Source organism: Pristis pectinata, chromosome 2 (genome assembly GCF_009764475.1).
Source record: "Pristis pectinata isolate sPriPec2 chromosome 2, sPriPec2.1.pri, whole genome shotgun sequence".
Taxonomy (NCBI): Eukaryota; Metazoa; Chordata; class Chondrichthyes; order Rhinopristiformes; family Pristidae; genus Pristis; species Pristis pectinata.
The window spans coordinates 67,325,094-67,339,464 of record NC_067406.1 but is presented as its reverse complement, the minus strand read 5'-3'; the positions used below and the strand labels follow the sequence as shown (position 1 = coordinate 67,339,464).

Here is a 14,371-nt window from a genome sequence, read left to right as displayed (position 1 = left end):
TGGGCTGCCAGCAACGGTGGTGGAGGCGGATACGATAGGGTCTTTTAAGAGACTGTTGGATAGGTACATGGATCTGAGAAAAATAGAGAGCTATGGGTAAGCCTAGTAATTTCTAGGGTAGGGACATGTTCGGCACAGCTTTGTGGGCCGAAGGGCCTGAATTGTGCTGTAGCTTTTCTATGTTTCTATGTTTTCTTTAGTTTTATTTAGTAAATAATACAATAATTAAGCTATTTCTATTAATTGAATGACATTGTAAGTTGTAATAAATTGTGAATTAGAAATGTCAGGAACCAATTGCCTAGGAACTGAAGTTTCTCTGGACCAGTGATCAGTTTAATCATTACATACCTGTTCCAGAAGGAAATTATCATTGTGGATTTTTGAAAATCTCAATCTTATGCACTTTGATGTTTCTCATGTTCTATTATAAATATTCTGTGTGTTCTTTATATTTGGTCTTGTAGATACAGTCCTACAGCAGCCCTGTCTGATGATACAGGGTAAGTGGTACCTTGAATTTAAAAATAAGGAATTGCATGGCTTGATCAATATTCGCAACTGCTTACTAAACCACCAAGAATAATGTGTTTGTCTAGGTGTGCATGATTGACTGCTTTGACTATATGTAGCAACATGCAGCTGGGCTTACTGACAGCAACCCTTTGTATAAGAAACAGGTGAAATTCCACTCATAAAAACTAAACCAGATTTAAAGAGAATGGAATTAGGAATGCTATTTGCAAATTGGAGGTCTTAATGAGTGCCAGTTGCTGTTAGGTCATTGTGAAATAAATGTCCATGTGTATTCTCCATATCCACATATTTAAAAACCTTTGCAGAACACTTTCTAACTCAATTGCTGTAGTATCTGGAATTATTAAGTATAACAGCAACTTATTTCATTAATAAAAACAGAGTACTCTAGAAGGCAGGCAGGGTTAGGGGTGGACTCTGACAGGGTGGGCGAGGAGATGCAATTAAAATGTAGTTATGTTGGTGGGAGGGGTACAGCTAGGGACTCAAGTATCTGGATTGCTTTGTAGTTCCTTGGCTGGGTTTATGTAACTCCCACACAAATGAAACATGTTTTGTTTCAAATTTGCATCTTGCCAAATATGAAATAAAATATGTTCTCAATAATCCAGTGCAAAACTTTCAAAACAGAATTATATATGTACTTGATAAAAGGATTAATTTTCAGGGCCAGGAGAAAAGCATAGAGGAGTGGAACTAATTGGATGGCTCCACTAAAAAGCCAGCGCAATTTTATTGTGCTGTATATAAGAAAATAATTGTTTACCTTGTGGTTGGAAGTGCACGGGGATGGATAGTGGAAGAGTGGATGATGGAAGAGAGCATCAGTGTAGGGGTAAGGTTTTGGAATGTGGGGACTTGTCCGTAAAAACACATTTCTTGACCAACTATTTTTCTCTGCTGTTACATGTAAATTTGGTTAATGATATTTTGCATGCCAACATATATGTTCATAATTAACTTCAAGTTAAATTGAATTTGAAGCTCTGAGCTTTTGCCAGCAGTCATAGAAAGTTGCTGCTTACATCTTCATGTATGTTTCAATGAAATATTCAAAGCACAGCATGAATCTGCCAGGGGAATGGATCAGCTCAAGAACAAATACATTGACAAAGTGTTAAATCACAATAGAGCTAAATGAAAAGGTGACACTCAGGAAGAATAACTGTTCTTCAATACCATCAATACCATTTATTGATGTTTGCTTTAAAATTATTGGAAGTGAATTTGACACTATATCCAAAAAAACTAACGTAACAGAAAAAGGAAGTATCTTGTACCTCTGTCCTATTTTCCTTAAGCAAGCCTTTGGTTTCTTGGTTCTTTCCTGTCTCTCAGTCAAAGTACTCAGCAAAGTGCTTTCAGATGTTCCCCAACTAAAATACCCAAAATAATTTTACAAATGTTATAATAAACAGCTGGCAATAAAATGTAACAGTGAGTAAGGTTGCCAGTACATTATTTAGCAAAAATGCAAAACAGGAATGTAAGAATTTGAGGTTACTATTATAGACCTTACAACCACATTTACAATTTCACTAGGTAAACAAGAAATTCCTCCCAAAATAAGAGCAGGCAGCATGATAATGATTCTTTAAAATAAAACCCTAGCATAGATGGGATATTTAATTAATGAGCAGGACTTTAGAATTTAATCTATTCAACTCCAGTGATGGCTGACAACTAATAGAGGAATGGGAGTATTCTGTGCAGTTCTGGTTGCCACACTATAGGAGGGACGATGAGACTTTGGAGACAAACTTGGACTGTTTTCTCTGGTGCTTTGGAGGCTGAGGGGTGACCTGAAAGTAGTATATAAAATTATGAGAGGCATAGACAGGCTAGATAGTCAAATTCTTTTTCCCAAGGTTGAAATGTCAAATACAGGAGGGCATAGGTTTAAGGTGAGGGGGGGAAAGCTTAAAGGAGATTTGTGAGGCAAGTTTTTTATGCAGAGAGTGGTAGGTGTCTGGAACACGCTGCCAGGGGATGGGGGTAGTAGAAGCAGATATGATCGTGGTGTTTAATAGGCATTTAGACAGACTTGTGAACAGGCAGGGTATGGAGGGATACGAACCATGTGCAGGAAGGTGGGATTAGTTTAACGTGGCATCATGATCAGTGCAGATATTGGTGGGCGAAGGGCCTGTTCCTTATATTTTCTACATTTTTTTCAATGATGTGATAGTTAAACCTTGTGCACTCATATACACTTAATGTTGCCCAGCCTTTGAATCAGTCTCATCACAATGTCCTTGATCCTAAATTCACATTAATTTGATGATGCTGTATCCATACATTCTGCCTGAGAATAATGTACTGTATGTACGTGTATCAAGCACTTAAAGCATTACATATAAGAGTGACATTTTGAGCGTGTTGTTTTGAATCACTTTTCATCTTATTAACTAATTATTATACTCCTAAAAATCATGACTGAACTGAAACCAATTTTGAGGGGGATAAATGGGTAGATAGTGAGAAACTTTTCCCCTTACTATGAGGCAAAGTTTTAAGGTAAGCGGTAGATGATTTGGAGAGGATTTATGGAATTTTTTTCAGTCAGACAGTGGTTGAAACCAGGAACTCACTCCCTAATGGGATGATGGAGACAGATATTCTTGTAAGAGTATTCATATGAGCACTTGCAACACAACGGCCTGGGAGGTGAAGTGCTGGGACATGGGATTAGCATAGATTGGTGCATGGTGGTTGGTATGGACACAGGGAACCAAAGGGCATGACTATGTGACTCATAGAGAAATACAACACAGAAACAGACCCTGCGGCCCAATGTCCATGCTAGGTGTCTTCCTGAGCTAGTCCCGTTTGCCTGCATTGGCCCATATCTCTCTAAACCTCCCTTTTCTTGTACCTGTCAAAATATCTTTTAAACGTAATTGTATCAATCAGCAAATACCAAGAAGTAAGAAAAAAAATTGTAATTCAAACAAAATCGGAAGTGTGCATTCTGGGACTGGTAGAAATGAGAAAGTCTGGGACTTGCCAGCATGTGTTGTCAAGCGCAGGAGTGGCAGACTTACAGACTGATTGAATTGTTCAGTGTATTTGTTCCACATTAGGAGGTAAAGGGGGCAGGAAAGCTACTTTCTTTAATTATGTTGCTTTACATTAATAATTTTCATTGTTTGCATTTTTAGTGAGTTATAAAAGCTGTTTATCAATGGGTGGGGCTTTGGGGGCAGGGTGCGTCTTCAGGGTGGGGGCTTCCTCGCCTGGGTCATGCCCACTGCCCGCATCACATCCAGGGTGCTCTGGGCTAGTCATACACAACCTCCTCATCCAGGTCAGATAAGTAGTGGGTGAACTACAGAGCGGTACCGGGCCAGCCAAATCTGGCCCAATAAGAACATTTCTTTTAAACGTTGAAGAAATTATTACAGTTGGATACATAATTTCTCTTTAATAATTGTGAGTCTTCTTGTAGGTTTCTAAATGAAGAATCAAAAGTTGGGTGTAGTGGTAATGTAAATCTGAATAGTGGAATCAATACCCAAAGCATTGAACTCGGTGTTGTTCTGGAAGACTTTAATGTGCTTGGTGTAAAATTTAGTTGCTGTACCTGAAGCTTCCAGTGATTTCATTGGATCTGTGTAGGAAGAAAGGGCAGATCAGAGGTGGGGGGGTTGATTAGAAAGTTGGAGTCAGGTACGTGTCTGCCAACGATCACCCATTCTGCGTTTTGTGTCTCCCGAAGCAGAGAGGGACTCATGAACAGAATGCAAAACTACAAAAACTGGAGTTGCTGTTTTGCATGAGCAGAGTGTTTGGAGCCCAAATCAATGGAAAAGGAGTAGGTAAAATTGATGAATGGGAAAGGGCATCTTATAGGAAGTATCATGATGTGGGGCATGTGCTACAAGCCTTTCAACAGGCAAACTGAACTTTAATAGAGTTCTTAAGAGTGAAAAAGATTGATGCTGGAGTATTTGTCCTTCTAATCATTGGATATAGACTGGAGTCATAGAATTGAGAGTGTCACAGGCTGCACGTCCATTCTGTATGCAAGGAATTCACTGTGGCTGAATACTGGGCATTATCCAGTAAAGAAGTAACTCCATTCCAGCTGTTGTTCTTGAAGATTAGATGGAAACATTATTCAGGCAAAGAATTAGAAATGGTAATGGGAGTCATAGTTGACGCAAGCTAGATACCCTTTAAAACATTGTTGACCGGAAATCAAAGCAAATGAAATACACACAGCACCTGCATGGTCTGCTATGAGCAAGGATGCATTACGTTTTGACTGCAAATGAAAGTAGTTCATTTGGAACCACAGAAGCCTGATGAGGGGCATGATGAGATGACAGTAGTATGCAGTGCAGGAGAAAATCTTAAATTGCCAATGGTGTTGGAGGAGATCTTATAAAACGTGTGTGATGTTGCTTAGAGGGTCAACTGAGAACAATCAGGCTTGTGCTTGATAACATTATCTGAGTTGCATGGCTTACTTCCTCTATGTTATACTCTGCAGATATTGTGGATTTGTTTTTGAAGTCTTAAGCAATTAGAACTACAATAGTTAAATGCAAGAGAAGGAGAATGACATTGGGGAGAGCAGAAGGGGAGTTCACTGAGGTTTAAAGAATAAACTTGAAGCTTAGTTTATTAATGACTTCCCAAATAAAGCAGTTCAGTGAAGAAAGAAAATGAATGGAATTGTGGGTGATTGGAAAGAGTAGACTTGCAGAAAAACCTGTTAGCTTTCATGGTAGTTGAAGTTATCAGATCACTCAGGATATTAGCTTCAAGTACCCCATGTTTGAGTCTTAGGCTACTTAAAATATGACTGATAACTGCACGTCTTTAATATACATTAGCTCTCAAATTTCACAAAGCGGCTTTACTTTTTAAAGAAATGAAATAAATATCAACCAGTGAATTTGTTGAATTTGTAACAGTCCCATTCAAGCCACATGAACGCAAAGGGTGGTGCGTATTTGGAATGAGCTACCAGAAGTAGCGACTGAGGCGGGCACATTAGCAACATTTAAAAGCCATCTCAATAAATACATGGATAGGAAAGGTTTCAAGGGCTATGGGCCAAATGCGGGCAGATGGGACTAGCTTGCAGGGCAACAAAGTCAGCGTGGATAAGTTAGGCCAAAGGCCCAGGTTTTGACTCTATGACTGACTCTATGAACAAATATATTTGCCATACTATTGCTTTCAAATCATATGGATACTAATCATAATTACTATCATTTGTCTGATGTAAGGGATGCATGGCATGTATCTATGAGTACTTTAAAAGATAATGCTTCCTTCCTTTCTTAGTTACTCCAAATGTTGTGTAACAACTGATTTAATGCAGGTTGGAAGTTGTCGCTATGTGTTGGCTGGCTTGATGGCTGTGTTCTGTTAAAAATTGCACAGATTTTGTGGATTGCATGAAAACAAACTTGTCTCTTGGGTGCTGAATGACACTTTTTGGCTTATTTTGTGTTGTTTCATATTTTATACTGCTTGGCTTGCAACATTTCACTTCCTTTTAACAGATTCAGCGTAAAAGTTATGCTTGATCAATTCCCATTGTTGTTTTAGCCTTTATGAATGAATTGAGGCCAAACCAACTTGCAGTTTTCCAGTTGGACATCTCCTCCCAAATCATAAATCACACCACATAATGAGAAGAAATGCTTTGAGCATTAAAATATTACCCATCTGTTTTTAACTGGAAACATCAGAGAAGTCAGGTCGGGGATAAAGTTGTACAACTGCTTTGTGGATTGTTCTTTTGTTTTGGATGTAGTTCCTTTCCAGGAACATCCTTCATGATAATCCAGGTTTTGAATGGGATCCCATGCCACAGTTCTGCATTTTTCTCAGAAGTATCTTTCCTTTTTACAATGTGATTTATTATTTGATATTATAATGGCAAATAAAACACCTTAGTTGTAATAATGCATTATGAATCCCAAGAATGTAAGCTTTGCAGTTTTATCAAAATTTTGAATGCAACAAACCTCTCAGTTTTTCATTTAGGGGAAGTGAACTGAAAATGTTCCAACCTCATGACTAGGTGTCCTGTTCAGGTCAATATTCAAGTGACAGTTTACATAATCTAAAACTATGTGTTGTGATATCAGAGGAATGTTTCCCAATTCCAGCAATTTTTGAAAATTCTAAATTGCTATTTGCTATTAGTCCTGTGAACTAAATTACAGATCCAAGTAAATTGTTCAAAAATCTACTTGGATCTTTAACCGTGTAATATTGTAGAAACTGTCAAGTGGTGACAGTGAACTTGCTTTCTGATTGATTATTGTGGAAATTGTGTACTTCGGCTTTACACATTAATTTACCCCATGGGTGAAATGAATATTACTCATGAGAAGAAGATGAATGAGATTGTATTTAATGAATTCTAGCACCCTCTTGTGGAAGAGGCATGTACAGTAATTATTACACACTAATTGTGAAAAATAAATGCATTCTCACACCTTTAAATTGCTCTGCAGAAGCGTCAGTATGAATGACATGAGGCCAGAAGATGACATTTCAGCACAGCCCCACAGTAAAGCACGCCATGAGGAGCTACACAAAGTTCACAGTCGACTTCGTGAAGACCAGGACAAATGGCAAGATGTAAGCTCTAAAAATGAAACCGTTTGCCATTGCACTCCATCTGTATCTCCCAATCATCTCCCCGGTTTCTTATTTCTACCCACCCTAATTCCTCACTAAAGTCAAACACTTGCCTTGACTGTTATCTCCTGCCCTGCACCTTGGTGCTAGCTACTACTCATCTGGTACCAAAAGGCAGTGTGGAAAGACAAAGACAGGAGCTGGTGAACCCCATCATCATCTCCTCCATCTTATGAAAGTGATTGATACCACCTGCCATTGTCTTGTTAGATAGTTTGAAGTAATGTTTTTAAATTAGTACCCCACTTTATTTGTAGCTCAGTGGTGAACAAGGGAGGGACATTGTTGGGAGTAAATTCTTGCCCTTGATGTTTTGTGCATTGCTTGCTGAATTTGCTTAGAAATTGTAAGTAGCATTTAGTGGCAGTAAGCATTTCAAAGGAACAAGTTAGTATTTGTGCACCAGTGTCAAGGGAAAACAATAGGATCAAACTATTTTACAGATATCAGTGAGCAATATATATTAAATTGCAACAGTTTTTGCTACCTTGCATAGAGGCTTCCGCAAGTGAATCAGCCAAGGTAATGCTGCCAACCTATAAAGATAAGCCACCTATTGTTACATTATTTTTGTTATTTAAAAAAAGTCCATGGAGATTGTGTTTGTGGTTTCAAGTGGCTGCATTGCAGACAGACCTGCAATAAAATTGTCCTAAAGGTTTTAAATTGTTTTAAAGGGTATTGGGATAAGATGACAGAAACAGTGCTGAATTAGTGGCTGGATGGGTTTTATGCTCTCCTCCTCTCTTCCCCTCCCTCCCTCCCTCCCTCCCTCCCCGAAATCCCACCCTGCCATTGTTGCTCAGTGCTAACTCTGGAAGATATTCTGGAGTTAGACTTGCTTACCTAGTGTTGGCAGGCCCCTAGTAAAGGAGGAGGTAAATGACCATAGTAACAGATGGCCAACGGCCTCATCTAAAGACAAGGACATGCTTAAATCCCTCTTTCCAATTCTGCACCTCCCAACCAAAGATGCTGATGAATTTTTCCCCTCCTTAATTTTTCTGCATCCTTTGATCCTGGTTTTACCCATTCCTAATCTACAGCTGAGGCACTATCCTCTCACACATTTCTATCTCAGTACTTTCCTCCTGTATCTCATTACTTTCAGCCTTGCCTCTTGTGTCACCAATTAAACCCCTATCACCTGTGTCTCCTTCCCCAATTCATACCTCTGTCAATTCTAGACTCAGATGTTCTATGCTCCCTTTGGCATCATTCTTTTTAATCAGAACCCTGCCAGCATTCTCCCTTTACATTCTTTAAACATTTCAGCCCTTACCCCCAATGCCTGACCGCTGATGTTGATCCATCCCCAATGCCTGACCACTAGTACTACTCTGTGTCTCAAAGGCTGACCAGCAATATTGCTCCATCTTTCATGGCCCAACCACCGATTCTCCCAACCCCCTTCCTCCCACAATTTTAGGCAAAATCCTCTCCATTCTAACATGACCCCTCCAACCCCAGTCCATCTACTAACCATCCACTCCAGCAGTTAGTGATCTACCTGATTTTCCCTCCTCTCTCATGAAAGAAAGGATTTGGTCCATGGATGTAGTCCACTGTGCATGATGTCTTGGACCTTCTGAGGGATAGAATTACACTGCTAAGGATGGTTGACTTTGCATAAACCTGTCACAGGACCTTTGCAGGACCAATTTAACACATCTTTCCCAGAACAGAAGGATTTCTGGCCCAAGATCCAATGGCCCTACAAAGAGCCTTGTCACTTTTTTTGAAAATGAAGGAGCTAGTGTAAAAGCAACTGATTGTTTCTGCCACAAAGGACTGATGTTAAATTCCAGACATTACACTGAAGAAGAATGTGACTTTTGTACAGGATCTGGCTCGCTGGAAGAACAGGAGAAGAAGTGCATCGCAAGATCTGATCAAACGGAAGGAGGAGAGAGATATTGTGGAAAAAATAATGAGTGGGGAACACAGTCTGTCAGAAAGACGGAGGAGCATTAAAACCTATAAAGAAATCGTGGAAGAAAAGTATGTTGTTTGGATACAATTTTGCCCTAACCTGATGATTTTTGTCAGTCATTGTGAGATGTGTTTGCACGATACTGTTGGTTTGGTCTGGTCTGGCTCAGGTTTGATGACCATATGGGGAGGAGCAGCACAGCAGAGTTCTAATCAGGAAGTCTGGGTTTCTCAGAGTGTCATTCAGTTCTGAACACATGGTGCTTGGCTTTCCAGTCATTTTGACTGTGTGGTTTCCTTGTTAGCTGGCCTCCAGGTTCGATTGTCTGATCCTAGACCCGGCCCAGTCTGAGAGGTCCATTCATGGGCACTGGGGAGGTGGAGTTAATCTGTAATGCATCAGTGTAAAGCCACATGGTTTACTGGGCAGGGAAGAAGTGTGGGGGATGGGAAAAAAGCATTCCTATTTCTCCTGAACCCTGGCACTACTGTTGATACACTCACTTTTCCAAAAAGCTCTCCCCACCTCCCATTTGTCCTTGGGTTTATAACAGCCTGCAACACTTGGCCAGCCAATGTTAAACTTGCAAGCTGAGTTAAATATGATTTTATAAATGCTCAATATGCAGCTTTAATGATTGTTTACCCTCAGTCCCATTCTACTTCTGTTAACATTGGCAGTGCTCTGATAGCATCAGCAATTGTATGTCATTGAATTATGATTAGTAATTAAAGTTCATCATTGATCTCCCACTTATTTTTTGGGCGGGTGAGGTGTGTGTGTGTGTCTGTGTGTGTGTTGGGGGGTGGAGGAGTAGGGTTGAAGAGAGGATTTCCTTCATTCTTATTCTCCATGGCCTTAAAGGATTACCGGTTACCTTTCCTCCTTACCTTCAACATGCAAGACAACTCTTTCTTTAAGCCAGTTCCTGCAAACCATTTGTTTTTTTTAAGTCTTCATAATTATTTTTAGGAATTTTGTTACCAATAAAATTACCAAGACTTGGTCCACTGGTAAAGGGAGACATAATCCTCTTCTGCCCATCAGAAACAGTCAATCAATAGAGCTAAAACCAAAGTGCAACCTTGTGCTTCCCAGTGCAAACCACTGGGTGGCACGGACACCCATAATATCTGTTGTACAATATCCTTGTAGACATTAGACCTGATGCTCTGTAATGGCTTTCTGGTAGGTTTGCATTGGCATTAATAAAAATTGAAAGCCAAAAGAGATGAAAATTCAAATTATTTTTCTTGGGTAAATAGGAGCATGGTTACCTCTTCGGGTTTGAAAAAGGTTGGCATTCCCAATGATTGCTCACCAAATCCTGGATGTGGATTTCTGCCCCCTGTTCCCCCCCAGGGGTACCTGCTGCATTGTCTGTTTAGTGTGAGTAGTGCACATGGTAATGTTCAACATTTTCCTGGCTGATCACTTCAAAGTTAAAATCCACCTTCAAACACCTCATTCGATCATACTTGATCATACCATTTTGAAATTTGAACCAAAATCAAATAAGGTTTGGAAAACAAAACTGAAAAAGAAGTAAAAGTAATACTGTGAGTAATACCCTGACTATAAGATGCATGTTAAGTAACAGTGGTATTCAGCCATTCCTGCATGCATTATTTTATACCCCATTTACTCCAGCTAGATAAATTTTACAACATTGTGGACTTTGCAATCATCTGGAAATGAAGTTGATATAAAACACTATAAAGCCTGGTCCAAACAGTTGAATTTATCTTCATAGTCTTAGTGTAGAGTAAAAAAAAGTCAGTAAGAAGTGCCCATGGGCACATCAAGGTGTTACTAACGGCCTCTGCCAGACTCATTTTTCCATGCAGCACTTTTATCATATAATCTCAATAGTTTTGTAGGTGAAGTGGCTACTGTAAATTGCTCCTAGTGTGAAGATGAAGATGAGTCAGAGGATTTGGGGGGTGGGGGGGAAGTTGATGAGAATGTGGGGAGAATGAAAACTGGGATTCAGGTAGGATCAGTGCAAATGGGTGGTTGATGCTCAGCATAGTCTTGGGGGCTGAATGGCCTGTTTCCGTGCTGTATACTCCATTACTCCAATCACTGTACTGTAATATCAAGGGATTGTTTTCCTGGCACAGTACCTGCTGCAATTTTTTCCTGCTAGATAATGAGAGAGGAAACTTCTAGACCAAAGCATTAGTACATAGAGAGTTAAATAAATGGGATGAAAACAATTCATAGAATCCAAACTGACCACAATCCAGCAGGCTGGTTTAGGCAAAAATATAAGATTAAGAAAGTGATCTGTTTCATTTGATACACCAAAACTGATTCTGAAATTTGGCTATATTTTTGAATCTCAGGGAATCCAGAGAAAAAGCACTCCAAGAGGCATATAAAAGAGCAAGGACCCCAGAAGAAGCTGAAGAAATTTTGAAGAAGTATTCACAGAGATTTATAATCAGCGAAGCTGTTCTTGAAAACCTGGAGATGCCAAAATTTCTGGAGAGAAGTCAGTCAGTGGATTCGGATTCGCCATGCTCACCAACAAGAGAACCAAATTCACTGAAATACTTACGACAGCGGTCATTGCCAATCCAAAAATATACTGCAACTGTTGAAGCAGTGATCACTCCCAGCAGCCAATCCCAGACTAACTTCTCTGCAGCAGTCACATCCCCAATCAAAACTGTTGCCCCCAAGGCAGTGCCTATGTTGACCCCCAAGCCTTATTCACAACCAAAAGATTCACAGACAGTGCTGAAATCATTTAAGGTAAGATGTTGAAGTCATAGTCTTTGATCTTTTTTAATGTACTAACCCTGGTCAGATGTCAGTCTCTTCGTTACATAAAGTTAGTAAATAGAACCAATACCAACTAATCCATGGAGAAAACACCCTCTTTCTTCTCGGTATAACAAATAAGTAAACTCTTCCTTCATAAATGAGTGCCACCCATTGAACTGAATGGGAGAAATCAGCTGCTGAGGGAAAAGTATTTTAACTTGAGCTAGCTTTTTTAATTTTAGTTAGTTTAAGTGGTCTGGCTTGCATACTGCAATGCACAGGTGCTGAAGTCAGAGAGGAGCTAACCCATAAATGGGGCACAGTCACTAGTTCTCCATGGACCTGCCTGTCATGGGTAAGCATGATCCAGCCCATGTTATTGTGTTTTCAGTCTTTTAATTTCAAAGATTTTATAAAGTTCTTTTAATCATTTTTAATATTTTCACGGATCCCAAATTATTCTAAATGTTTGTGAATGTCGGTGACACCTTTGTCAGCTGGTGGGCCTGGGGCACCTTGTTGCTGGCTGTCAAAGCTGTTTAGTCAGTATGGACAGCCACTAGTGCTGATAGAAGCCCTGGGCTGCCCTTGGCCACATCCAAGGTCTGGGAGACAGTTCCCAAGTGGAAGTCTGCACCCGGACCATGGTCCAACAGCAAATCACCAACAGCCTCGGGGCCATCCCAATTAGATGAGAACTTGAAGGGAACGAGCAGCAGAGTGGGATTAATTGGGTTGCTCTTTCAGGATTTAACACGGGCATGAAATTCCCAACACTGCTCCAGTTTTTCACTGGAGGACTTTCTGACTATTGTATTAGAAGGCCTCGAACCTCCTCAGCATCTTGTCCACCAGTGCCGCCATAGCCAGATCTGAAAATCAGTGCATCTGCTCTTGCCTGTGCGTCTAGAATATTACTAGTTAAAGATGCAGCAGGGTTTAATCTGTGTTAGTTATTTAAACTCGTGACAGTTATTCATGAAATTGAGCCCCATATTTATGCACTAGTGCAATAAAAAGAGATGTTATGGTTGTCTGGTCATTGAAACCAAGTTGATGAGGTTAATGTCAATGGAACCATATTTCAGAAGCAGAGTAGAATGTGCAGCCACTACAATTTAGTGAATTGAGTAATTTGTATATTTTCTTACAATATAGAAAGATAGTGCAGTAGATGTAGTCTGCATGGATTTTAATACGGCATTTGACAAGGTTCCACATGGTAGGCTTCTTCAGAAGGTCAGAGAGCATGGGATCCAGGGAAGCTTGGCCATGTGGATTCAGAATTGGCTTACCTATAGAAAGCAGAGGGTTGTGGTGGAGGGAGTGCATTCAGATTGGAGGGCTGTGACTAACGGTGTCCCACAAGGATCAGTTCTGGGACCTCTGCTTTTCGTGATTTTTATTAATGACTTGGATGAGGGGGTAGAAGGGTGGGTTGGCAAGTTTGCAGACAGATCAAAGGTTGGTGGTGTTGTGGATAGTGTGGAGGATTGTCAAAGATTGCAGAGGGACATTGATAGGATGCAGAGCTGGGCCGAGAAGTGGCACATGGAGTTCAATCCAGAGAAGTGTGAGGTGGTACACTTTGGAAGGACAAACTCCAAGGCGGAATACAAAGTTAATGGCAGGATTCTTGGTAGTGTGGAGGAGCAGAGGGATCTGGGGATCCATATCCACAGATCACTGAAAGTTGCCTCACAGGTGGATAGGGTAGTTAAGAAAGCTTATGGGATGTTAGCTTTCATAAGTCGTGGGATCGAGTTTAAGAGCCGCGAGGTAATAATGCAGCTCTACAAAACTCTGGTTAGACCACACTTAGAGTACTGTGTCCAGTTCTGGTCGCCTCATTATAGAAAGGATGTGGAAGCATTGGAAAGGGTGCAGAGGAGATTTACCAGGATGCTGCCTGGTTTAGAGAGTATGGATTATGAGGAGAGACTAAGGGAGCTAGGGCTTTACTCTTTGGAAAGAAGGAGGATGAGAGGAGACATGATAGAGGTGTACAAAATATTAAGAGGAATAGATAGAGTAGACTTACTCTCTTGCATGTGCAACAACTCCCCCCAATTCTCACACCTACATTAGGGGTAATTTACCATAACCAATTAACTTATTACCCAGCATGTCTTTGGGGTGTGAGTGGAAACATTGAGTGCCTAGGGGAAATCCACATGGTCACAGGGAAAATGTACAGACTCCATACATGCAGCACTGGTGGTCAGAATCAAACCCAGGTCACTAGAGCTGTAAGGCTGCAGTACTATCCACTGTGCTATTGTTCTGTCCTCAACGTAGGGGAGGAATTTGTGAACAACTGTATCTTGTACCACCATCTTAATGCATGTCCTGAGTTATATCCTGTGTACCCAGGAGCGTTATCTGAAGTTTAGGATGCCATTTTCCAACATGATGACTTTTTAAAATCTTTATTTTTGTTTATAACTGAGGAATAAGCAT

At 40.3% G+C, this 14,371-nt stretch overlaps 1 protein-coding gene across 7 annotated transcripts in view; it reads left to right on the top strand.

The window, feature by feature from the left end:
- Window positions 1-14,371, top strand: part of LOC127566568 (LIM and calponin homology domains-containing protein 1-like) — a 277,152-nt gene that overhangs the window by 222,633 nt on the left and 40,148 nt on the right. For 5 of the 7 annotated variants that reach the window (XM_052009028.1, XM_052009008.1, XM_052009017.1 and 2 more), the window contains 4 exons: window positions 468-503; window positions 7,020-7,146; window positions 9,050-9,207; window positions 11,488-11,899. In XM_052009028.1, the coding sequence (XP_051864988.1) occupies window positions 468-503; window positions 7,020-7,146; window positions 9,050-9,207; window positions 11,488-11,899 (733 nt within the window). The remainder of the gene's footprint in view (window positions 1-467; window positions 504-7,019; window positions 7,147-9,049; window positions 9,208-11,487; window positions 11,900-14,371) is intronic. The other 2 variants (XM_052008998.1, XM_052009048.1) reach the window with 1 other exon arrangement.